The sequence below is a fragment of the Botryllus schlosseri genome, chromosome 15 (genome assembly GCF_051294905.1).
Source record: "Botryllus schlosseri isolate E-star chromosome 15, Bs_hap1, whole genome shotgun sequence".
Classification (NCBI taxonomy): domain Eukaryota; kingdom Metazoa; phylum Chordata; class Ascidiacea; order Stolidobranchia; family Styelidae; genus Botryllus; species Botryllus schlosseri.
Window position 1 is genome coordinate 14,308,487 of NC_137250.1, and position 26,833 is coordinate 14,335,319.

At 42.7% G+C, this 26,833-nt stretch overlaps 1 protein-coding gene and 1 long non-coding RNA gene across 2 annotated transcripts; one reads left to right on the plus strand and one right to left on the minus strand.

Annotated features, from left to right (window-relative positions):
- The first annotated feature begins 8,324 nt into the window (after positions 1-8,324).
- On the plus strand, positions 8,325-24,876 carry LOC145457091 (SMAD family member 1-like). The gene is made up of 8 exons (XM_080335255.1): positions 8,325-8,466; positions 8,529-8,689; positions 11,513-11,684; positions 18,589-18,730; positions 19,618-19,877; positions 20,629-20,850; positions 22,774-23,030; positions 23,694-24,876. Exons 1-8 carry the CDS (start codon positions 8,400-8,402, stop codon positions 23,835-23,837), a joined length of 1,425 nt encoding a protein of 474 aa, XP_080191381.1. The 5' UTR covers positions 8,325-8,399; the 3' UTR covers positions 23,838-24,876.
- On the minus strand, positions 15,812-23,796 carry LOC145457101 (uncharacterized). The gene is made up of 2 exons (XR_013920784.1): positions 23,656-23,796; positions 15,812-16,058 (listed from the first exon to the last, which is right to left on the minus strand). It is a non-coding gene; the product is annotated as an uncharacterized LOC145457101 (long non-coding RNA).
- Positions 24,877-26,833: the final 1,957 nt, after the last annotated feature.

Genomic DNA, 26,833 nt, shown 5'->3' on the forward strand with positions numbered 1-26,833 from the left:
TGAAAATAAACCCAGATTTCAAGGATAAAAACCCAGAAACCCAGGTGATGCTCAAAGAACCCAGATCTGGGTGGAAAATAGAGATGTGAAAAAAATAGCAGTCGGTTAAAAAGTAACAGTTAAGCTTTTGAAGTAGCAGTTACCTGCTAACCCAAATCACAGTTAACAGAATAGCGCTCAAGCACATATCCTTGACATTAAATACATTAATCCCGGCAGTTCTCTGGCGTGTTTCATTATTCGAGAAACGAGTGCCACTACACTCTACACAGTTCAGTCTCAACCTGCCTACCACATCACACTCAATAGCAGTGCTTATCCCTAACCAGTAACCACCACCCAATTTCAACTGAATGAGATCTTCGGTTGCAAAATTACATCCATGTTTGTCATGACGGGCATAAGTTAGGCGCTTCTGTAAATATACTCCATGAACGGCTGATGCTAAACGACTCCGTATGATTCTGACTTCAATCATCAGTAATTGTTAGTTGTGGTTTGATATCGGCGAGTTTAGAAGTAAACTAATACATTTGCACTTTTTCGACTAAATTAGCGGTCAATTGTGACGTAGGCTTTACCTCCAATATAACTGCTAGAAAGTAACAGTTAAAAATCACAGTTAACATTTCGAAAGTAGCAGTTTGTAACTGTTACTGCGAAATATCGGTCAAGCCGTGGAAAAAGCAGTGGAAAAACCCAGGAGTGGCATCTCTGCTCAGAAATAGCCAGACAGTTTGTTGCGTCACAATGTTCAACTCGATCACAATGCAAAAATCGTGGTTGATTTTGGGGGTTCCAGTTCCATGAGCAGAATATAATTTATATTTTAATAATCAGTACTGCGGCAGCTTCTCATTGATACTCGTTTTATCAAATTTAGCGCTCGACAAGCCGGTCAAAAATGGTCGTAAAATTGCCTTTGGACAAATGTAAAGTATGACGTAAACCAAATGCAGTCAGCCGTTCAATCTCGCTGTGCCAACACCATTTAGGACACCATGCTTCCACCCCTAATGGGTGGGCTGGGCACAGATTAAGAAACCTGCCTTTCACAAACGCTCTTCTCGCTTGTAACGCGATCCTGTTAACACAGCACCATGAACGAGATACACTATTTGGCAGGCCGTGTTATTTTTGGCATATGCCAAAGATTGCTGATTTTTGGCATTTTCAAATTTTTATGTTTGGCATCTGGCTGCTGAAATGCCAAAAATAACACGGCCTGATGATGTTCGACTGTGAACATTTCAGTGTTAGCTCAAGGCACACAAATTCGCTGGGCCTATTTATTTACGATTTATCAACGTAAGGGGTGTAGGTATAGGTCCAATCCATTCGGATCATGAACAATATTTCAAGAACAGTACCCACCTCGTCGTCCATCAGCAGTATTAGAATACTACAATTTAATTCTCGTCTTCTCCAATCGGCGGGCCGGATATAAGAAAATTAGGTAGCCTACTTGGCGGGCCGGGTTGCTGAATCGATGCATTATTCGCCCATTTATCCACATATAGGCTACAAGGAATAAATCGTATCTAATGAATGTATTTTAACAACAGCAATGTCATTTCAAAGCCATTTCTCGCCTGTAATGACGAAAACAATGTGGATTTGAGAACAGCATTGTCATACAGTCGCCGCCATGTCTGCTTCTCTCTGATCAATTAACTCACGGTGTAATCCAGGGGCGGGCAACTTCTCCAGTCGGCGGGCCGGATATAGGAAAATTAAATACTTGGCGGGCCGGATTGCTGAATCGATACATTATTCGCCCATTTATCCACATATACAAGGAATAAATCGTATTTAATGAATGTATTTTAACGACAGCAATGTAACTTCAAAGCCATTTCTCGCCAATAATGACGAAGACAATGTGGATTTGAGAACAGCATTGTCATACAGGCTAACAGGCACCACTATGTTTGCTTCTCTCTGATCGATCACCACCAGACTTGGACAACTAGATAATTCTAGTTGTCTAATTTCACTAAATTAGAGCGAAATGCCAGCAATCTAATTCTAATCTAATTTGTGAAATGCTTCCATGCTCTAATTCTAATTGTAATCTAATTTGTGAAATGTTCTTATGCTTTAATTCTAATTCTAATCTAATTTGTGAAATGTCCGTATTCTCTAATTCTAGTTCTAATCTAATTATTGTTTTCCTGAAAATGCCTCTTTGTCCGAGGCATATTGCACTATCGCAGTGATTTAAAAATAATATCCCGCTTGCACAGGGAAATCCAGTGCCAAGCCGCCATCGCCTTACTTACAACGTGCAGTCATAGTAGATATTATGACGAATATAGCCTGCTAGAGTAGCTTGTAGTCTGCGAACAGCATTCTAGTTTCTAAAACTTTACGTTAGTGCATCGCCGTTCTGACTAACATGGGCGATGCCCACGGTTACCATAAAAGAAGTAATATTTTATTAAAGTATAGTAAAAATCGAGCCTAGCTTGGTGTACAGAAGGTAACCATTCTCATGTTTATGGGAATGCACTGTTGTTGTTGTTTATTAAACAAAAATATGTGGCGCTTATCGCCTCACGGCCTTTTGCACCACGCACTGTGATTTGATGTGAACTGCATTTTGCTGTATTCAGTTCCCATATGCAACTTCATTCAATTTCCAAGTTTTTGCGAACTCAGTATAGCTCTAATTCTAATTCTAATATAATCTGGAAAAAGCTTAGTAGCTCTAATTCTAATTCTAATCTAATTTGAAAAAAACTGTGTAGCTCTAATTCTAATTCTAATCTAATTTGGAAAAACTGTGCAGCTCTAATTCTAATTCTAATCTAGTTTGAAAAAAACTGTGGAGCTCTAATTCTAATTCTAATCTAATTCAGAAAAGCTGAAAATTTTCTAGTTGTCCAAGTCTGATCACCACGGAGCAATCCCTAATTAAGATTTCAAGGCGTTCGATAAGCCCGGTACTACAAATTCACCAATATATCTCTTCATTAGGGTTTAGTACAGGTATGACCAACCTTTTTGGCATTCACGGCCGCATTTCGACTGCTCATGTAGCCTACGGCCGCATTCCAGGGCATAGTCGTAATGAACTATCTGGACGCCAAATACACCTGTTATAGTGTCCATGTCCTTTCCGGTGAACTCCGGACTTATCCATTTAATCACATAGGCTTACTATACGCACCGACTTCGCGAGTGGTCACTGGTGACTGGTCATGGTTATGTTATGGGCCGTACATAATCGCGCGAAGCGCGAAAATATTTTCCGATTCACCTATGAATTTCGTCACAAGTAATAGTATTTTTCATATTATTTCTCATCCGATGTCATCAGATTTAACTGTAGATTTGATGGAGGGTGTGTTTTTCGAAAATTTAGAACAAGATATCAATGATGATGCATCGTCGGGTGGGCCAATTATAATTAGTCACTTGGTTGCATGCTATTATTTCTTGATCTACCATCAAGATTGTCCGTATAGTGAGGAGTAGCGCGAAGAAAATTTCAAGATTGATTAGGATCTCTCAAAAAATCGAGACTCAATTTGTAAATTCAAATTGCATGTCGACGGCCGCCCGCACATACGGTACTAATTGAATTACTTGTCCACAAATTTCCCTTCTACGACCGCAGGTTTAGTAGGTGACGAGATATAGCGTGGTTGTTCAACTGTGTGGCCTATTTTATCTCGATATTGAATTCATGCGGCCCGCGGCCTCTACAAAATTTGAAAGTATCCCGCGACCCGTTTCGAGTTGGCGACCCCTGGCATAAGCGATGTCTTACAAAAGCCTAGAAGTGTGTCGTGCTACAAGTCAACGGTTACGGAATCAAAAATATGAAATATCGGCCTAGTGTAAATGACCATTGTAGTCGACAAACACCATCATTACCACAAAAGACATTAGGGTTGAGTACATCGTAAATGCCGATAATGCAAGTCTTCTCGCTTCGACTAACATACGAGTAAGCACCACCCTCGCTCACTGCGCATACATGTGTATAATGACATACAGTCACTAAAATTTGACGTTTACGCAAGTAGCAGGGAATCTCTGAATACTGGGGCCGCGGGCCACATTATCATGTAAGACAGAAAACTGTCCGCGGGCCGTATGTTGCCCACCCCTGGTGTAATCCATAATTAGGATTTCCAGGCGTTCGATAAGCCCGGTACCCCAAATTTACCAAGATATCAAATTCATTAGGGTTGAGTACATGGTAAATTCCGATACTGCAAGTCTTATCGCTACGACGAACTTACGCGTAAGCTCTACAATTTACATACAGTCACTAAAATTTGACGTGTAAGCAAGTAGTGGAAAATTTCAGCAGGCTGGGGCCGCGGGCCACATTATCATGTAAGACGGGAAACTGTCCGCGGGCCGAAGTTACTTCGCAAATCAACATTACTTATAGAGTAATTTGTTTGAAACTTCCCAAAACTTCAAAATATTCTTCGCGCGATTTAGTGTAATGTCCACTATTTAATATGGGCTCACTGATCGCCGCAAGAAATAAATACTCATCATTTATTAAGAGGCATATCAGCGCCAGCCATTACTGTTCCAAGACACTTCAAGACTTCTGAAGTTTCGGCCAACATGCGACTTCGCGAAGTGTGTTGCCAAATAAACCTTTTAGCTCACGGGCCTCAAACACGCGGTCCCCGCGGGTCTGACCCGGCCGGTGACCGAATAATCAACGAATTGCCGATCAAGAAACCGGACGCTCCGCCATTTATCATTACGCAATCTTATCGGTAGTAGCTGGCGATACGTGTGATACGCCAAACTCGATACACATCAACAATTGGCTGAGGCTGACCCATGATGATTGTTCTTTAAGGGTCGGCAGACCCTCACCTCAAGTCATAAAATGAATATAAAAATGGTTCATCGATCTATATGCGGCAGCAACGGGCCATGCGTCACCTCCGAACGGATTTTTCATCATAAAAACTATAAACAGGCCTGGTACATCAAATAACGGGTGCCGTATGCCGTAGAGAAAAAAAAACAGAGTGACGCGTCACATTTTTATCCACTCAAGACACACAATGCACAAGGCGATGTAATGAATGGTTACAATACGTTCACCTTTAGGAGGATTTGTCCTCCCTTTTCCGGAATTTAAAAATGCAAACAACAATTGTTGCCCAAAAATGCTTTCAATTTCCTAAAACTATCTTTTATGATTTAAAATACGTATACCCTCCTTTCCGAATTCCAAAATATGATATCTCTTGAGATAGCAGGATCTCGAAACGACCGAGAACGGTCCATTCTCGGCAATGTCCTTCTCAGTAATAGCATTCTCGGTAATAGCATTCTCGGTATTGACCGGACAGCACAGACTTTAGACCTTGAGTACCATCTAGCGGCCTTAGTTTTGATGTTTTGTGAAATATTTCGGCCTCTTTGCGCCAATGTGATAGTTGTGGCAATAAAGGAAGAGCCGTAGTACAGTTGTGCCTGACCTGTGCGGATTGCGGAAAGCAGGGAAAAGCAATAGCTGTGGACTGAAAGCGGGGAGCGACTATTCGGTTCTGGATAATTTACTGAGCATTTCTCGGATGACATGATCGAGTTAGTACAGTAGTTCAAATGGCAGGTGACCAAAACGATTGCAAAAGAATTGTCGCCGTGACACAGATTATGAGCTCAATGTCTGCTCATTTTAACAATCCGGATACGAGTAACGACACATTAGTTGCATGTGAAATTTGTTATGGTTTGCATGAGGTATTCATTTTGACAATTGATTGTACCATAGGGTTGCTCAACTATGTAAATACGAGAGAAGGGTTTCAGGTTATAGGTCTGCATGGTTTTTTCTACTACTTTTCTACTAGAAGTTGAATGGATGATTTGTGGCTATGCAGTTGAAATTTACAACACTTACCTTACACTTGTGACTATATTGTCCCGATGTGTATCGTTACTTAGTATGAATAGTCTTGCAGTGTGGTGGTGTCACTTTTCTCATTTCCAAATATACGAGAAATGAAACGGGGGTCAGCCCAAGATATCACGTTGTGATACATCGCAAAATCATGTGCTTTAGTTGGTAAATTTTGATTTATGGCTGGAAAATTTTATGGCCAACTTCCCTCAGATGAAGTTGAATGGATGATTTGTTGCTATGCAATTGAACAAATTTACAACACTTACCTGTTCGATGTGCATTGTGAAAATGCTCTTGAATCATATATTTACTATGTCAGTGCTAAGAAAGTGTCAGTAAGGTTGCCTCATTTGTATAAATGTATAAATGTATGGAAATTGGACACTGGACATTTACTATGGTTACAAGAGTCAATGTCAATAAGTATGTGACCATGTAGCACACAACTTGACTGTGACGCTAAATTTCCTCTCAGAGATCATATCTGCCTTAAGTTTAATATGCAAGCTAGCGTATAGAACCTCGCCGAAAATCAACACGCTACCTCTTTTTAATTGTTGTAGGTACTCGAAGTTCGATTGAATGGTAAGATTGGCAATTGAATAACAATTTTCTACATTTGTTTCACTTGATAAAATGGAATTAAGATGTCATGTCAAAGTGTTTAAATATTTAGCATCCTTAGTATATAATGGTTTGGTAGCACCGCCAATAATATAGGAATTGTTGGATGTGAAATGTGTGTACAAGTGCGTATAACAAATTTGCTACAGAACCAATAATTAGCATATCATTGAATAGCAAGTTACATGCACACCATGTAATATTCACGAATGAGTATGAGGTAATTGATTACATTTTATTCATCTATTTACTAGATTACCTTATCTACCTATGTTGCTGTTACAAGGTTATTAGTAGTCCAGAGATGCGCCTATGTTCTTAAGTATAGGTTTATCTATTGGTTCGAATAAATTAAGATCATATCGTCATACGGTGATTTGTGTAAATAATATTTACTATGGGAAAGTAGCTCTGTTCATACAGAATTTGATTTTTTTCTTGAACAATCAACATGCATGCTTTCAATCCCCAAGTTCATGGGTCCGTCTACTTTGTGGGTGCTGGCTATTTAGGCTATGTCACAGCTATGTGTTGCTGCAATGAAAGACCCACAAACTGCACATTTTCCTTTAAATTGCCCCAGTTCGTATAGACCACTTCCAAAATATATACATCAATAACAATAAGGACTAACGAAACAGATATTATGCCACAGCATCCTCCCTTCGCATGAATTTTCCCATCAAGTTTGATCATATATTTGATTTGGCGGATTTGATGAAAGTTTTGTGGCGTTTTCGTCATGCCTGTGGTCTCGGTTTACAAATTACCGTTAAGTTCTTTTGCTGATATACAGGAGCATAACACGTCATACATTAGTATGATCCGAAGGGGATTTCCTGACGACATAGTCGACAAGCACAAAGTAGACGGACCCCCAAGCTCATCACTTATTAAGTGTAAAAGCAAAGTTTGTCCAATGCTATTCAAATTGAACCTGCAACTTAGATACGAATATGATTATTACTGCATCAGATCTTCCGTCCCAAGGGCTGTTATACCCTGTATCAGTAATATTTTAATTGTTTTAGGAATTTTTACATTATCAATTGCAGTTTGATCATCAAGTTTTAATGAAAATGTGAGATTTCAGACGATAGGGGCGGAGATAATAAAGATGGATTAGCAACTAAATCGATCATCGCGTTCATCAGGATTGATCAACCCAAGATTAAGGAAACTGGTTGATCGCAGCGCATAAAGTTAGTGTTAATCTCATGATTTAACAAACCGAAACAAACTGTAGACTGTGTACAATGCGTACCATTCCTACACACAAATATTTCCGATAATGACCGTGCCGATTGTCTGTCTGCTAGGTAATGGCTTCACTAAACAATCAACGAATTTTGTACCCACCAATATTCCATAACCTGTTTCTTAGCTGTACCGTACTATTTGTACACGACTTTCGTTTTGCGATGATGATAATTCTACCTATTGCAGTGGCAGTATTGTTATCAGCAGGCTGCTGTTTCATTCAACAAATTGACAAGTGACAGCCCAGAACGCGTTTTCGCATTATGATACAACAGATTGAAAACACTTGATTGAAAACTCCAGACACCTCGACTAACCATCACAAGTAACCTTTTCCAACTTTATGCGTCGCGATTAGCATTATTTAATCACACGATTAGGAGTCTTTTGTATCAGCAAACTTTATTATCTGCGCCTAAAATGCGTCCCGATTAGCAGTTTTTAATCACATGATAAGCATTTTCCCGGATCAGCTAACTTTATTATCTCCGTCCTACATTTACAATCTGTGTCAGCATTTTCATCGTCTTTTTCAAAAATACAGGGTACTGAAAACAATGCATGTAGCTAAACTAATGGCTGCTTGCAGTTGATATACATCAAGTGGGAACATCATAACATGGCAATGACTAGTCTGTTTTCATTCACGAGTCCTGCAGTAAAACAACTTCTAGGTTGGAAGCAAGGTCGGTCTTGAATTAACAAAATTTGCTTGTGCGTAAATCTCACCTGGTAAACTTGTATCCAGGTGATGAGGAAGAAAAATGGGCTGAGAAAGCAGTGGATGCCCTCGTAAAAAAACTGAAGAAAAAGAAGGCTTCTCTCGAAGAATTAGGAAGAGCGTTGAGCTGCCCTGGACAAGCTAGCAACTGTGTCACAATTCCACGTTCTCTTGATGGCAGATTGCAGGTTGGCCTAATTGGAAATGTTCTATTTTGAGGAGCCGATGTTATGGTCTCATATCGTCCAAACGGGGACTTCGATAGGGGTTAGATAGGTGTCCGAAAAGGATGTATGTTTCAGAATAATGGATTCGTTTGTTGCTTTACCGCAGAGTTACTTTACGTGGGTACCCTTGGGGTTAATTTCTACTTCTTTGGGATCAAATTTAGGCAATGATGTAAGAAATACACACTACACAGTGAAAAGACAGTTCGAATGTATTTAACCAGTAACAAACAGCATGTTTTCTTCTAAATTTCTGTAAAAATCATCTTCGGCCAATAAAAAGTATGGAAAAGTGGGGATTTGATTCAATTTTAGTGAAATTTTCAGCATCAGATTCATATCAGCTGTGATTCTATTTTACCTATCTCAAGATATGGCCGATTGATATGACATTTGTATGCCTATGGCTTGATACTTTTAGGCTGAATTCTCCATCTAATAAGTGTAACAGTAGTAACACGCAGTAACGTTGTGGATGAGTGGTCCGAAATTTATCTCATCGCTCAATTTTTGCTAAGCATTCTTTCCAAAAAAGTAGGTTATGTACAAAGTTTTCTTTTCTTTCCACTTTCTTTGCACTACTAAAATGAAAAGAATTTGGGATCGTTACTTGCTTAAAGGTGATTTAGTGGATTTAGTATGTGGCATGTACCAAGATGAAATTGGCAGATTTTGGGAGACTCCGATGTTTTCTATAATGGTAAACACAGGATTGTTATTATCTTATCTTTGAATCAGGATTTAATGTATTGTTACTCTTAGCTGTTGCCAACCATTTTTATCTCCTGTGGATTCTATGCATTCCGATGTCCAGATAGTCAGATAGGAATATGGTTAGCATAGGGTTGCCTCATGCTAACTTAGCCAGGCTGGATTTCATCTTTGTGCAGACACTCAAAAATTATGATTAGCGGATGGGCCTCAGAAGTCAGAAATAGGCTAATCGTAAATATCGGGCGTTCAGCAGCCGTAATTCTGCGGTTCTGCCATCAATGAAAAAAATTAGACATGTCATTATAATTCTTGGTTTTCTGAGAAAATTGAAGTAGTGCCCACCTAAATAATTGGACAAATTTTGTAGTTATCAAATGCTGTTTCTATTTGAAACAAATATTGTAAGCCATTATTACTGTTGGTGGACATTTGCTGGGAACACTTGAAATATGATCGATGAATGTGTTTATCTTTATCTTCTTATGATTCACTGAATAAGATGGATCTGATAATGATCTCTATAATTTTCGAGTGAATCAGGGGACTGATCTTATATTATTGGGCATGATCTAATTGTCTGTATACACCTACTGCATTTGGATCTGATTACTCGGATTAAGTGATAACCTAATTCTCTAAGCAAATTGTCTCGCTAACCCAGTGGTTCCCAACCTTTTTGTCTTCATTCCCCACTTCAGATTTATTCCGAGACCTAATTCCCCACCAGGCCCGTAACAGCATTTTGTCAGCCCCGCCAAAAAACGTTGGTCTTGGCCCCCCAGAACCCCCTCAGCCCCACTGAGCCTGTACGCTTTTTCCCTGCAACTTATCAGTTACATTAGGTCTACTGTTTAGTATGTCGCATTATTTCGACTAAACGCGCGAAGCGGGAAAATTTATATAATTCGTGTTTGCATCGGCCAATATGATCGGTAATTGCATATATTTTGCTATCAATTTTTCATCCCCTCTCTGCTCACGTAATCAGATTTACCGGTAGAGCTGAGTGAGGTGTGTTGGAAAAGGTAGGACCCCTAAATATGAATTGAACATCTTCGGCGGTCCCGTTGGTATATTGACTTAGTTACATTATGCTATTTCGTGACCTCCTATCTGCTATATCAAAAGATATGGGAATCGACAAAAGTAAAAGGCACACACGATTTCAAATTGGTATTGCTTTACTGGCAAATAATTTTTCCCTGCGGGATTTTGCCCTGTGGGGTTCAGATCACCAGAACAGGAACATTCGGCGCCAGCCAATTAGCCAATTAAACATATATGTATATTGTATATACATCGAAGTTTTGGGTCACCAGAAGGGCATTCCTTCTCATCCAAGGTCTCCTCGCTGCTGATCGTTCTGGCACACTTCTCGGAGTTGCATGTTACATGGCCTATAACTTCATATGCCTTGGTGCGACGTGGCGCAGTAATGGCCGACGCCGAAGTCTCCATTTCTATAAATTCTACGTATTTTCGTGGGGGAAGGGTTCCCAATAATCAGATATTCGGCAATATTAAATCGCGGGAGGTTGGGGTGCGGCAGTTACGGTCCTGTTCCCCACTACCCAGCACTTTGTCATCACAGAGCAGCTATTTGCTGGTTTGACTATAAAAGACACACAACCACACCAGTACGCATGACAATCGCCTATAACTGCATCATAAAACGTCTTGTGAACCGATACCAGTAACGCTCAAAATTTCGCGAAAGCGTTATCTCACGTCAAACTAGTCGTGCTGGATGCGTTTGTTACGCCATGATTGGCCATCCAGAGTTAAAAATGAGGTTTTGTGAACAGCACGCAAAATAATTTTCGATACATACATTCCAGAGCATTTAACTGGTAACGGTAATTGCGCATGTGTCTCCGTGAATATGTAGACTCTCCTCTGTATAATTTTGAACAAATGCGTCTATTCCCCACCAGAAACCATTGAATTCCCCACCAGTGGGGAATTCCCCACCGTTTGGGAACCACTGCGCTAACCCAATTCCCGGTTATTGCAGACAGCATGTCACCTGGGCGGATTGGATTGTTTGTTTATGATAAGGCAATATTTCAGGTGTCTCACCGAAAAAGCTTACCGCACGTGATCTACTGCCGTGTGTGGCGGTGGCCTGATCTGCAAAGCCACCACGAATTGAAGCCGCTGGAGTGCTGCCAGTTCGCATTTGATTCGAAACAGAAGGAGGTCTGCATTAACCCGTATCATTACAAAAGAGTGGAAAGTCCAGGTACTGAAACCCATCTACACGTTTGCTATCATTCTTCCGCCATTCGACCAGATAAATGGGATTCAGCGCGCCTACACGACCGCCGCATGCGCTTGTAAATTAATGAGTTTCAAATCCGGCTTTACATACAATTAGTCTGGATCAATTTACAACTGCCTACGGCCGGTTTTCGTATTGTGGAGCATGCCTACGCTTAGTATGCCGACAGTGCGTGAATAGAAGAGTGCGGGATTTGAAATTATGCTGTTTTCTCCACCCTTTTGTTTTTGAAAGCCAATTGCTTCGTGCACCTGAGATGTATTTTCGCGCCGACTGGTCACTTGGTTAGTGAATTTGAAGATATGTGATTTACCCAACAGAGTGAGCTCTATAGCTGTTGCTATCAGAATTCATTGGAGAGAAAAGTTGGGTCAGGAATCACGAAAAAAGGTTACGGGCCCTGTGTAAAATCACCGATGCAATCGAAAACCCTATGAATACCCAAACTACAGCATCCACTGTCCCAGCTGTGACTGAATTTGTGGCTGCTTAGGAAAATCTCGTTGACGCTTGGGTTAAAGTCAGAGTCACATGCTAGGCAGCTAGAGGGTCGCAAGCTCGGCTATCGTTAAACCGTGATAAAAAGCTCGAAATATAAAACTATTGGAATAACTGTAATGCGATTACCAGTGTAATTGAAAAATTGGCCGATTCTACGTTTCTCGCGCTCGAATCGCAATCGAAAGCCGAAATTTATTTGTCGCCGGAGGCATTCCGACGGGCACGAATCTTTTAAAGTGCTTCGCGACCCCGTGAGTCACCCGGCGCATCGTCTGACTCACGCGCATTCTAAACCCCGCAAGAAGCGCTTTACCTCGCCGGAATGACACGACGGGAACTTGTCGCGAGTGACGCTGCGCTCAGTTGAAGTGGCTCTCGCTGCGTGTCGCTTCGCTGTCGGTTTCCTGAATGTCACGCCGTTCCGTCAGAACCCAAAAAATGGGATATCCGATGGTGCGTCGCAGTATCCGGCCGTTTCAAGTTTCCCTAGCGATTAAGCCGGCGTTCAGCTCCCCGATTTTTGCTGTCGGGTTCAAAGCAATTTAAACCGGTGTTGGGTGTTTATTTGCTTTCGTATTGCACGAACAGCACAGGTATTTTGTTTATATTGTGCAGATATCGTGTAGATAAGCTTTCTTTTCCGCATGGGAAAATGCGTGCGAACGAATTCCTTTTTTCGGAATCATAATCGGGGACTTGAACACAATTTTTGATTGTTGATATAAAACGTTCTCTCCAATTCTCTTCTTGTTGCTTACGATTATTACCACCGACTAGTGTCCGCCGATAATATTCGGCTTTATTTTAATCCGAAAATACTATGCGAAACACAACGTAATGAACATATGGGAAGCTGTCGAAGCGACCGAGTGTGCGATCTTCCAATCTCTTTAGGCTTCTCTGACTTTTTTGAGCTGCGGGAGTACCGTTTCAATTTACAGACTTGTATGGCGTACCCCTTAAGGAGAATGTGAATCCAAAGTCAATGTACGATTGTTTGCAAAGTCTATTTTTTGGGTGGGCGTGGGGATCCATAACTAGGTCTATAAACCCTAATTGCACAAATAAAACACTGCATTTAGTAAACTTTCTTTCGCGTGGCACACACATCACAGATTCACAATACTACATCAATTAAATTGCTCGCGTACTCTCGCAACTTCTCTTGCGCACACCATGCATTTTCATCACCCCAGCTTTATACGCTTTCCCTTGCTCTTTTCATTCGTTGTTCATCAGGTCTTTCTCTAGACTTACTTGTAAAGGGGCCGTAACAACAGCGATTAGTGGTAGGACATGTCCATTTGTAAGAGTCACCCCAGAAAACGAGTAGTCTATTGTCACGTAGGCCTATGACGCAATTTCCATTCGCAAGACACTGGACGGTGCGTTGACGCCTCTCGGCAAATAATGGGTTTCGGCGTCGTTAGTGCTATGCAGACGTTTGTTTTATGGTTGGTTGGCGCCCCGTTGCAGTTGTGCTTTGTTGTGATACATGTCGGTGGCGCCAGGGTTGGGTTTTGACTGCGAGCCCTTCTTTCGTGCATCAAGATTTTGTTCTGTTCGTGCGTGCTTTCGTTCGCGATTGCGACGATGTTCGGTCGCGCAGTCGATCGATGACTCGGTATCTGCCAGTTGTGGACCCGTTACGAAACTTGGGTACCCGGCGATTTAATGACATTGGTGAAACGGACCATCTTTCGACGTGAAGTCACGATTTCGCGACGCTAGTTTTCTCAGCTCTACGGGGGCGAATAAGGTGTTCGATTGCGAAACAGGCGTGTTTATTCGCGCGTGATTAGGGGTGTTACGATTCACTCCCTACATTCTGAATCGATTTTAGTTCCCTTATATCATCATTTCATCGATTCAAAACGTGTAAAGATGGGAAGGAGTCGAAACGACTTGGAGGTTTGGAGTCGAATCTTCCAATCAAACGCCCACCTTGACCGGAAATAGAGCATGAGTATGAGCCACGGAGCTTTCCTGTTATGCAGCAGTTGATTTCAACCCAAGTGTTGCGAAGGTGCCAACCTTTTTATTGGCGATCAGTCTCGCAGATACTTCCGTGAGTATAGATCTTGGGCGACTGTGCTGACTTTTTTTTAGTAATCAACCTAACCTGTCTGGACCAACGTGCTGATCTTAGTTTTTAGTAATCAGCATAACGGCCACTGGACATTTTCAAATTTACCACCACGGAAAGGTTGGGAACGAGAATCACTATGGCGTAGAACATGTAAATAAGAGGCTTGAACATCAAAATAAAAGTAAAAATATAACATAGAAAAGACCAGTGATGAAAATAAGTTAGAAGATATATCTCTCTACTTGCACCCGTGATATAATTGTTACCACCTGTCGCGTAGTCGCACACACGCTCGGAAATATCAGCTTTGAATTCGGTTCCATCAGTTAATCGTGCTGATCAGAACACTTCACACTGTTTACATGTAAACGCTGCTCGTTATAGTGTAACGCTTTTCAAACACTAATCTGGGGATAGGCCTATCACGTCGCGTGTAAGTATTACGTAACATATATTGTGTCTCTGGCCGAATTTTGTTTCATATGGCGAACGAGTTCCTTTTTACGATCTGCAGCGTCGAAATTATGGTAGAATACGATTTAATCGGTGCGTGTTCTAGTCTTGCTACGGGAATCGTGGCGAACATTTTTGTTTGTGAAATGAAACGCAGCCGTAACGCCCGCTGAGCAGTAGGGCTGTTCAAAAATAACTTTTTTTTCCCGATTCAAGCCGGTCACCTCTTAAATCGTCAGGTTGCAGTAGAAAACCTTGCTCACCAAATTTCACTCGATTTCAACCAGTAAAGGTCTCCGCAGATCCAATTAAAATTTTTAATTTATTATGGAAAATAAAAAATAAAAATTTCCAAATTTTTCTGCCAACCCCATGAAATTGTTGAGCTGTCTTCAAAGACGTTGCAAAACAAATTTGAGTCAATTCCGACCAGTAGAAGCGGAGTTATGTGAGTTTTTCGATGATATTTCTCGGATTATCCTTGATCGGTTGATAATCCGCGATTTATCAACGAAAAACTCACATAACTCCGCTTCTACTGGTCGGAATTGACTCAAATTTGTTTTGCAACGTCTTTGAAGACAGCTCAACAATTTCATGGGGTTGGCAGAAAAATTTGGAATTTTTTTTTTTTAAATTTTTCATAATAATTTAAAAATTTTAATTGGATCTGCGGAGGCCTTTACTGGTTAAAATCGAGTGAAATTTGGTGAGCAAGGTTTTCTACTGCAACCTGACGATTTAAGAGGTGACCGGCTTGAATCGGGGAAAAAAAGTTATTTTTGAACAGCCCTACTGAGCAGGGATGAAAAATGGATTTACTATTTCCATATCTTCAATATACAGTCGAATATTTTTGAAATAAACCCGACTATTTCCGGCTGATACATGTCAGGGTAGAGAATTGTAAAAAACATCGCATAACAACAATCGTATCCCCATGTATGGCGTCACGGGCATGAACTTTCGAATGAACGCCGCGGCGAGCTCGTTTGAGCTCAATGTACTGTTATTAGAGGGTGCGCGAGCTCCGTCTGTTACCGCAAACTAGGTTGGACCGAAACGTGACGAGTGTCAGCTAAAATTATTCGGGCTTATTTCAATACGAATATATTATTCAATTGTATATTACAGCTCCGTTCCTACAACAGTCTCCAATATTTCAATATCCAAATCTTCAAATACGCATTTCTCAGATTCAAATCCATTATATTGCTCACTGATCATATGTGCCAGTAGATTGGTATCGATCAACGTTTCCGTCAGTGGCACTTGATATCTCGCCGTCTTTTCTGTGAACATAATCGGTATTTACAATTATTATCTGCACAAGACACATGATGAACAGATAGAAGGATGTCGAAACAATCAAGTACGGTCTCTCAACCTCACATTCACCCCCCCCCCGCCTAAATTGGCATTAGCAGCATAGCATAGTACAGTATGCCTATAACATGGCCTTCATGCACTTGTTTTGGGTGCTCTGAGTTCGTATCTCCCTTATCATTCTCCTTCTCGTATACGACCGTAGTCGGGCCTTTCTCGGGTTTTGTGTGAAGATAAACCTACAATCGAATCGTCGAGATGATGAGACGCGAACCGCAGGCTCTCGCTGAGGCTTAACCAGCTGCGCCAACTCCCCGCATCGCAGCATCGTGTCCTTGTTATCTTCCGACGTAATTTTTCAGCCCATTCCGGACAAGAAAAGTCGCGATTTTTCGATAAGAGCGAGGGGATTGTTCCTTCGGTATTAGTATTGTTTGTTTAGTATTCATTGGTAACATCAATTTAGCTACTGAATCGAGTAACAGGACACCTATCAACGTGCGCGAAATTTGAGTATATGTTTCGCCGTGTCGCACCGAAACTGAGATAATTTGTAAATCAGGAAATGTGACTACCACTAATCTAGCGTCAAACGAGGCTGTTTTTCCAAATGCCAACAATCGTAATCAGACGCGCCGAACATTAATGATGCGGGGGAAGATACCGGTATTTCTTCGCTTCTATCAACAGATACACAAAGATTCGCCTATGCGACACGAAACTACCGTGGCGTCTTATCAAATTACCGTCTATCGACACCCTTTGCCGTACTCCCGGATTAGGTTTTGCATAATTGGTCTTTGATGTCCTCGAGAAATAAAAAAGAATTATCGCGGCGCCAGTAAGAACTAGTTATACTGGCGAATCGCATCGCTAATATTTTACGGTCGGACTTTTAATTATGCTGGTCGCCAAAGCGAATCGCCGCCTTTGCGATCGAGTCGGAAGGGGTTTTAATTTTGGTTTTTCATCGCATCGTAAAGGAAATCTTCCAGCTTCTCTTCCTGGTGACCTGGTCGCTTGCAGCGCGTTCGGCTGTGTCGTTGTCTTGATTATTCTTGCAAAGCCGCGAGTTATTACGTGTTTTGAACCTGCACGACCTATATCTCAGATTGTTTTCGTGCGTCATTCTGCAGTTGACGATTAGCAGACTTGCGTGGTGTGAAAGACGCACCCCGTCGCGGTGTAACTTGAGGCTTTCTGCTGATGGCCTCCCTGTGCGCGCTGTACAGAACATTTTACTTGTTAGTGCACACCAGACTTGGGCAACTGGATAATTAGAGCGAAATGCCAGTAATCTAGCACGAATTTAATTTGTGAAATGTTTGTATGCACTAATTTTAATTCTCATCAATCCTGGTATATTCATATTGAAATGAACCCGAATATTTTCGGCTGACACTCTGGTTTTACTGAATATGCTACAGCAGAACTGAATAGTGCGGAACGACTCAAGCTAGGTGTACTGTACAAGTGTACAGTGTACAGACATCTGACATTCTCATGACAATGACCTCTGAACTGACATGAACTCAACTTGCTTTTATTTGTATTTCTTTCTTATCCGGAATTAAAATTCAAGTTGCGAATTCACTAATTCTAATCTAAATTGGAAAAAATGTTGACAAGTCGCGTTGTACGGGCTCGCTGCGTAGCGTAACGCCGTAATGTATGATGTAATCAACGCTATGCGAATTGATGACAATTATTCGAAATGAATGACTTCCGGATCCGTACATTCCATTTATTACCACCTAACGACACCCGCATGACAGGCGCCGAGTGCTACTTTTAGGATTCGGATTTCGAAGTGGCCGTCGTTAACACGAGGCTGGTCGATATCTCGGCCTCTTATTCCAATGTTGTCACACAGTGCGGGGCTTTGTGTAATAGAACTCCGCAAAAGATCTGGCGAAAAGCAATGAACTTGCGGACGCAAATTGTTTCTTCCGAGTGGGTGGCTGGAACTGCTGTCTTGCTTAGACCTAGTCGCAACGTCAATTGCCGATGATAAATGTTGTTCTGAAGTACGTTCAAGTGAATATTTGAAACCCGGTTTAATTAGAAATATGCAACGTGTTTCAACTTCAAAGCTCGGGAAGGTATATAACTTGATGTCATCGGTGACTGATATAATTCCGCGCGGCAGACAGACGGAATGATTTACGGGCGCCTGTGTCTTCCCGTGTTTTTCCAGCGGTTTCTGGGTCAAGTCGAAATATAGCTTATTATAATCTGTGCCTGGCTTTGACAAAGCGAGTACGCGAATTCTGCCGTGTCGAAAGCTGGCTCAACTCAGTCGCTTTCCTTATCTGACGACGGGTAGCGCTGCTCTCGGCGTCAATCCATCGGCCGGTAGTTAATCCTAATTATGCCTGTAATTTGTACATGTACTGTACAAGTGTACAATGCTTCGAGAGCGCTGTAGGCGTTGATGTTCGCGCTCCGGTTTGTAACCATGCCTGCGTTTTCCTTATCGCGGGTGCTACGTTTTAGTTCTTCCGCCCGTGCTGGTACCGAGACACAGCGAATTCGTGCCATCGCACAGCATGATACACCGCGGCAGGGAATCTTCGCACGGTCACATGCCACCGAACGCCATCTACTCCGCCGAAAACGGGATGTACAATGCTTCCGGGTGAGATAGTGTATTCACGTGATGGATATCCAGTTCTATTGTCTGATAATTCAGACTGGTAACAAAGATTCGAGTATTAATTGTAATGATTCCAGTCGAGTATTGAGAGAGGATCTTTTGCAGTACTGGTACTGAAAATATACTTCCCTGTCTGCTAAGAGTTTATTTCGAAGTTTTTTGCCAACACAACATGAAAGCCTTGCAACCTCAATAAGTCGTATCACAGTCACAACATTCGATACATGTACGTAGAGTAGTACAAAGTTAAGCGCGTTAGGGGAAATTATAATTTCTTTAAAGCCGTGACCAAACCACAGCAATGTTCCGAAGTAGGTATGGTCGAAATGATACCAAATTGTCTTCATGAGGTTTAGGACTAGCGCCAATTTCTTTGTGATTTTGCCCAGCCCTGCTCGGGACGCGGTGTGGAATACTGCTGACGCATCGCCGCGATTGGCCAATCACAGGAATCGTATTTCGATGTCGCCGCGCGGTATCAATTTTGTGGAGTCGATTAATAATAAACTTGATCAGGTGTCGTGTTGACTTTGAGGTGACGGTGGTAATATTATCTCGTGCCGATATAAAAGTCCTGCGCATAGAAGTAGACGGCAGACTCGAGATGTTAATCACGTCACCCGTGTATTCCACAGTGTACAGAACTGTCAAGTATAAGTACTTAGTCCAAAGTCATAACCACCTCAGTATGTAGTGCCAGTTTGCAAAACCCACTCCAATGCTCCGTAAACTAGAGGTACTCTGTTACTGGCCAGTGGCCACCTCTGACCCTTCGCTATAGTTGTATTTTGGCATAGGCCTGTTTTCCACCCGTGCATTTCAACGCAGTAGCGTGTTCTCAAATTTCAATTAGGCACCTTGTTTTGCAGTCGACCGCCACCACTGTCACACTTTCCCGGTCCGGTTTCACCGCAGACCCGCTTCAACGGGCCCGGGTCGCCGGACTCGTACACCTCGACCTCGCCGTTTCAGCCGCCGATGTCGCCGGACGGCTCCACCACCAGCCCCGGCAGCCCGTACAGCCTGCCGGCCGACACTCCGCCGCCCGCATATGATGGCGAAAGGCCGGACAGCATGGACACCAACGCACCGCCGCCCGCCCTAACCGCAAACCACCATAATCGCATCGGTGAGTCCTAGTCAGAATGCTGGTAGTAGTTTTTGTGGTAAATGTAAGCAGATGTGGTCCGTAGTGAAATACGTATACTTTATATACGAGTTCTCAAACAGCTTTTCACTACTTGCAGTACTTAGTCGAGCGGTTGTGATTTCTTCTACTTCTGCTCCGGCTTGACAGTTTTTCATGGAAAACTACTTGCTCTTCACAGTTTTTCGAAAGTTTGCATCGCTTTATGAGTGAAATTGTCAGTGCTGAAGTACTTCTACTGCTTTGGAGTTCTCATGTAGGTTTTGGCTACTTAACGCACTTGGTCGACGGGTTGTTTTCGTACTACTCACGGACTTGACAGCTTTTAAGGAGAAATGACTTACTGTTATAAATTTGTGAATAGGGAGAGTGTCAGCAACCAGGTACGTATAATGTTTTGGAGTTCTCGCGTGAGTTTTGACTGCTTCCGTTATTTACTCGGCTGGTTTTGATTTTCGGCTGCTCGCTATTCCGCTTCAACAGTTTTAGGCAAAGCAAAACTATCTTATATTTAAAATTTGGATTGTGAGAAGTAGAAGGTAGTTTTGGGGGTAAGTTTACATATTTTTATGAGAGAAATTATAATAAAGATCAGGCAAATTAGCCCTCGTATCGCGATAACTGTTCACATTTTCTTGCACTTATGACTGACTTGAACTTTACTGCGTAGTGTTACCGCTGCTTGAGAAACCCCGACTGCTTTTGGCAGCTCTGACCGTTAACTTCTCCCCAGATGTGCAACCGGTGTCGTACACGGAACCGCGGGAGTGGTGCACGATCGTATACTACGAGCTGAATAACCGCGTAGGCGAGGCGTACATGGCCAAGCTGACTTCGATTATCGTGGACGGCTTCACGGACCCGTCTGCCAAGTTGAATCGCTTCTGTCTTGGGCAGCTGTCTAACGTCAACCGGAACTCTACCATCGAAAACACGAGGAGGCATATTGGGAAAGGTGGGGCTTTTTTAATGCGGACATGAACCCAGATTTTCGAGTTTCAACTGGATAGCTGTTTCAATTTGTACGCACGATATTGGCCTAATTCAGTGGTTTTAAGTAATGTATTACTACTTCTTTCTCGGATTACTCAATTACGTCTTACTAACCTGCACTACTTGGTGGTTATATTTTTTAACTAATTCAACTCCTGTTTGACATTCTTTTGTGAAGTAGGGAGTAGTTAGCGGATAATTATGTTTCCATCATATCATAACTGCTGTCTAAAATTTCCCTGTAATGTAGTGTCGTACCACAAGGCGGGAAAATGGTGTTAAAGTGAAGGAATATACCTTTCTTCCATTTTTCGACCATATATGGAGGAATGTAGAAGGTGGAAAGTGGGAGGAATCGACATTCCACCATTATCGCTGCAGGATGGTGAAAAACAGAATTCACCTGTTGCAGATTTGTGTAGTTTCCGACTGCATCAAATGGGCAGACATATTTCAACTCCCTTACTGTATTTTGTAACAAAGGATATATTGCTATTGCCAAATATATTTCACTCGATGCTTTTCGACTGACACTCATCAGGAGCGAATGTCAGTGAATGTGGTTAACCGAAGAAACTGGCAAATTTAGTGACATTTACTCACTGAACATATTGTCGTTGCAATATTAAAGATCTTTACTTCTAAAAGCCTACATGTATTGCATTCTTTTTTCCATTCTTGATACTGCAGATAGGTAAAATTAGGCAAAAGCGAATACACTCCAATAATATGTTTTCTTCATTTAGCTGCGCTCACAGCCCAGATTGTGTCCCTTTTCATGCAGACGGTAACGTGTGCACACTGCATAGGCGGTAATTACTGCGTAGCAATAGCATCCACGGCGTGAACCCCATATTTTGCCTCGGAGCGCTCCGTTTAAACGACTGCGCGTAATTACGCGCGGCTGGCTCGAAAATAGGCTGCAATTATCGCGATCTCGAGAGCGATAATTAGCGCGGCGGCGGCATTTGCGGCGGAAGACGTGATCAAAAGCGATAAGTCGCGGGCGGTTCCCGTTTGAATATGGCGACACGTTTTGGTCGCGAGTAGGGCTGGGCATAATGATTCGAGTACTCGAATCTGAATCGAGTATTAATTTTGATGATTCGAGTCGAGTAGTAAAACACGATTTTTTCTAGTACTGAAATTATACGCTCCTCGGAACTGAAAGGTAATTTACTAACGAGAATTATAGTTTTGATACTAATTTTCACTGAGTAAGCCTTGAAACCTTGATTGGCCGTGTCGCAGCATACGAGTCATAGTACAAAGCTACGAACGTTACTGGAAATAACACATTTCCGAAGTGATGATCAATCCACAATATTGTCAACAAGTGCAATGAAATCATTATGGTTGGAAAAATACCAAAGTATCTTTAATGTGATGGATAACATGCGTTATGTTGTTTGTGGTGGCATAAAAGGTACATATTCGAATTTAAACATAGTATATGCTGTTGTGACGTCATAATGAGTGATACTCGAATACTCGACTCGACTCGAAGCATAACACGTGATTCAGAATCGATTCACTCAGGTAATCGATTTTGCCCAGCCCTAGTCGCGAGCCGCGGGTGCGCGCATTTACGCCGTCCAGGCTGCGGTTTGTGATAGCGATAAGTTGAATTTCAACCGCGTCTTAATCGGTATCAAAAGATGCAGATTTTCACGCTTCAAGTCTACTCTAATGTTATGACGCCATGATGAGCCGTGCTGGAATGATCGACACGGAATCGAATTAGTCCGGCACTCGATTCTGCCCAGCACTAATCTCGACACTGGGGTTGGGGGTGCTTACTGTGCGAGAGATTGCTTGTCTATAGACCAGGCTGCTTACCAACGCCATCGTCACTAAGACAAGGTCTCTTTGTTCACCCGCGCAGGCGTTCACTTGTACTACACGGGCGGCGAGGTGTACGCGGAGTGCCTGTCCGACTCAGCTATCTTCGTGCAGTCGCGCAACTGCAACTATCATCACGGCTTCCACCCTACCACCGTGTGCAAGATACCGCCCGGCTGCTCGCTCAAGATCTTCAACAACCAAGAGTTCGCCGCCCTGCTCTCGCAGTCTGTCAATCACGGGTACGAGGCGGTGTTCGAGCTGACCAAGATGTGCACGATACGGATGAGCTTCGTGAAGGTAACGGCGTTGCTTGTTGGCCTTGATTTCGGCGTGCGCTAGTTTTTGTTAGGCGACTTTGAAGGCTCGTGGACATGCGATATGTTGGTCTAAAAGAATTATCTTCACCTGAGTGGGCTGTGCACGTAGACTGAACCTACTTGAGTTGCCCGAAAATGCTTTAAGTACTGATCAGTGATCACTTCTGGTTACAGTTCGGGTTATTGTTGGGTTAGGGCTCATTTCGGGGTTAGCGTCAATTTTATTATTGTAAATTCACATGCTCAAGTGTCGCATGCTGAACTATGGTTTTTCATTGCGTCGACTTCGCGATCGGAAATTCCGTTTCCAACAATTTCAGTCACGATTATGCGCGGTTCAAATTGACATTTGCGTTTACCTTCGTGTCATGACCGCTGCAATGATGTCAAAGGCATCCACGGCGAGAGGAAAGTATTTTCGATGTACCGTAATAACTAGTAGTGGCGGGAAACGTGGAATTCCATTGCTCCTAAACATCGTCTTTTATTGCTCGATTCGTATTAGATTAGTCGAATCATTGTGTCCAGCCCTGGTAACAGGCGACTGCGTTGGCCTGGCCAATTGATGACTCGCCTCTAGTGTGGAATAGCCGTCGAAAATGTACCTTTTCCCGTCCTATGACTTGTTCGTTTTTTCTTCAAGGGATGGGGCGCAGAGTACCACCGTCAAGACGTGACGTCCACGCCGTGCTGGATCGAGATCCACCTGAACGGCCCGCTGCAGTGGCTGGATAAAGTGCTAGTGCAGATGGGCTCTCCCAACAACGCCATATCGTCTGTGTCGTGACGATTTCGGACCGTGAGGCGCCGGCGATGTTTTCCTATTTGCGGGACTTCGTGCAGAGTTGAGCGGCGATTGTAATCGCCCCTGAATGATAGACTTTGAAGCGGTTCTCGGGCGCGATCGATGAAAGCTTTGGGCTCCGACTGACGCAGTCGGAGGTCCTGCGGATTAAGACTTCACATTTCGGATGTGTCCGATATTAATTTCAGCCCGAATCCTTTTTTATAATACCTTTACCTTCTTGCAAGTCCTCGTACCTTCCGCAGATAGCGCGGTCGAAAAGATTTGATGACGCGAAAGACGTCTCTACAGTGACGTCATAATACCGGCTGTGAGCGGCGGAGATGATTATGATTACTATTATTATTGATGAAATTGTGTCGCCGCGCGTTGCGACTTGAGCCTCGCTGGCTTGATACTGTAATGTCCCGTCGACGAGGACTATTGTCTTGTTACTGTGGACTTTCTCTTTGTGAGGGTAATGTTTGGTAGTAACGAACATACGTAGTGGAATTTCAGACTTATGAGTAGCGCTTTTAAGTTGCGTATACTTTGAACCGCCAATTTTAGATCGGCCCGCCCTGGTTTACCTTACCATTAAATCTTTTGGACGGCCGTTATTTATTAAGTAGTCCCGGTTTCGATTACATCCGCGAGTAGTTGTTGGATATTTCCCTCTTTAACGACGATAGCACTTGAAAATGAGCGACAGTTTCGTTTGGTGCAGGCGAAGCTACGATGGCTTGTCTTGGTCACAGAGCCCGCGTTTTGCGTTTCATTATCTTCGTAGATTACTCGCTGCCTCGATTGGGTTTGTTTGTTGCTGGAAATGGGGGCAAAAACCCTCTGATTTCAACGGTGCTTGCAATGCTATTACGTACTGGTGCTAGATCGAGTATCGCGTGGTGTGATGATGTTACCGCAATTGGATTCCGGTTTGAACCTCAATCGAATTAAGATTCGTGCCTGATTGCTTTCCGTTTTTCGTAGATACTATTTGCTGCCAACTTATTTTTTTCCATTATTAAATTTTCCCTTTCCAGTGTCGCATGTTTGTGTGGTAGCAAAGACATGTAGCCGGTAGCCTAAAAACGAACCCAATCGATCGTGATAGTCGTAGGCTGGTGGTCGGGAAACAATTAGAGCTGTTTTAGAAGTGTGTGGCGATTAGAGCTGGGCACAATGATTCGAGTCGATAAGTAAGAGATAGGAGTTTCTCGAGTACTGAACTTATACGCTCCTTGCAATTTTGCCCAGCCCTGGTGACCATTGACTCAACATGGGTATCACAGGAAATGGAATGGTCAGTGCCGGCGTGGCATTTTCAAAAAAGTCCATGACAACAGTTAGAGATAGGCGGAATCTTTATTTGTCTACATCAGTGGTTCTCAACCTTTTTCGCCTCGCGGACCGGTGAACCTTCAAAATTGAAATGAAGCCAAAATGTAAAGTATGCGACTGTTTTTTGCAATTATATGGTGCTAGAGAGTGACATTTAGAGGGTTTTGGTCGTAGTTAATTATATTCATGATGGCATCCATGTGATTTTATGGTAGTGAGTCTGCCGAGTCGAGGTTAAATTGCCTTGCCACATAAACGTGCTACCGCCGAGAGTCGTTTACAGTCTCTCGCGCAGAACGCCGTGGGATTAAGTGACCACGCCAACTCCAATAATATTTTTCTCTTTGATAATATCGAGAGTAGAAGCGTTTCGGAGTCGAACCAAGCATCTTGTCGTGCTACCTTGCTCATGCCCACTGCCACCAGACGAAGGCTACTCTGCCAACTACGAATAAAATGCGTGCCGCAAGAAAACACATTACAGCAGCTATACCGGCCATCCACAAATCCGGAACGAAAAAGCACTTCTTCAGCCAACCCACAAAAACGTTGGTCTTATGACCCCCACAGGGCGATAAGCCAAGCTTCCGGGGGATTCGTCTCCAGACCCTACAGTTGGGTGGATATTTCACCTGTACTTGTGATCACATCTATTCTACTCAGCGTAAGCAGAGAGTTTACGTAAATGATCGCGCCAACGGCGAAAATTTTCGATCATTCACAACCGAAGCGGTTTTCTCGCGGCCAAATTTTTGGTCCACATTTCGGAGTCCCATGTTAACCTAAACTTCATTATGTGTTGGTGCGTCGTGACGCGGTGATGGCTGACGCCGAAATCCCTACAAATCATGCGTATTTCTCGGAGAAGGGCACATAATAAGCAAGACATTTAGGCTCACTAATTCGTGCAAAGCGCGAAAAGAAATTGAAAAATGCTGGAAAAAGTTTTAAATAAATACGCTGATTTATGTTCATTGGCGAAATGATTTTGGGCCCTTTTCAAGCTCGGCCCCTCTCCAATTAAGCGGTTTGGGGTGTCCCAGTTACGGTCCTGCACAAAATGAATGAATCGAAAACCAATGATCAAATTGCGCTATTTAGCGATGAGTGAGCTCGTATCTGTTCTGTATTTGTCGCTCGCATGTCGTAAAATGAAACGTCTTGAACTTTAAGTCAAATCGAACATGTTTCCAGCCCTAATGTTACCTCACAAAGTTATGAATCAGTTTATAATTTGATGTTTTATTTATTTTATCAATGGACCAGCCTTCAACATTGCATCTTGAAATTAAAGTATAAAATTGTAATTTACCTGGCGGACCGGCAGGAATGTCGTCGCGGACCGGCACCGGTCCGCGGACCGGCGGTTGAGAACCACTGGTCTACATTACATATCAACGCCTCACAACAAAAATGTAACGAAGTGAAATGCAAGGTAGGCAGTCTTCAGAGCCGAGCCACCCAGGAGAGGAGCAATTATCACAGTTGATAACTAATAAATTATCTAGTCACCGTCAGGATGCTATTCGACTGAACGTTTCAATGTTAGCTCAAGGCGCAGAAATTCGCTGGGCCTATTTCTTTACGATTATCAACGTAAGAGATTCAGGTAGGTCCAATCCATTCGGATCATGAACAATATTTCAAGAACAGTACCC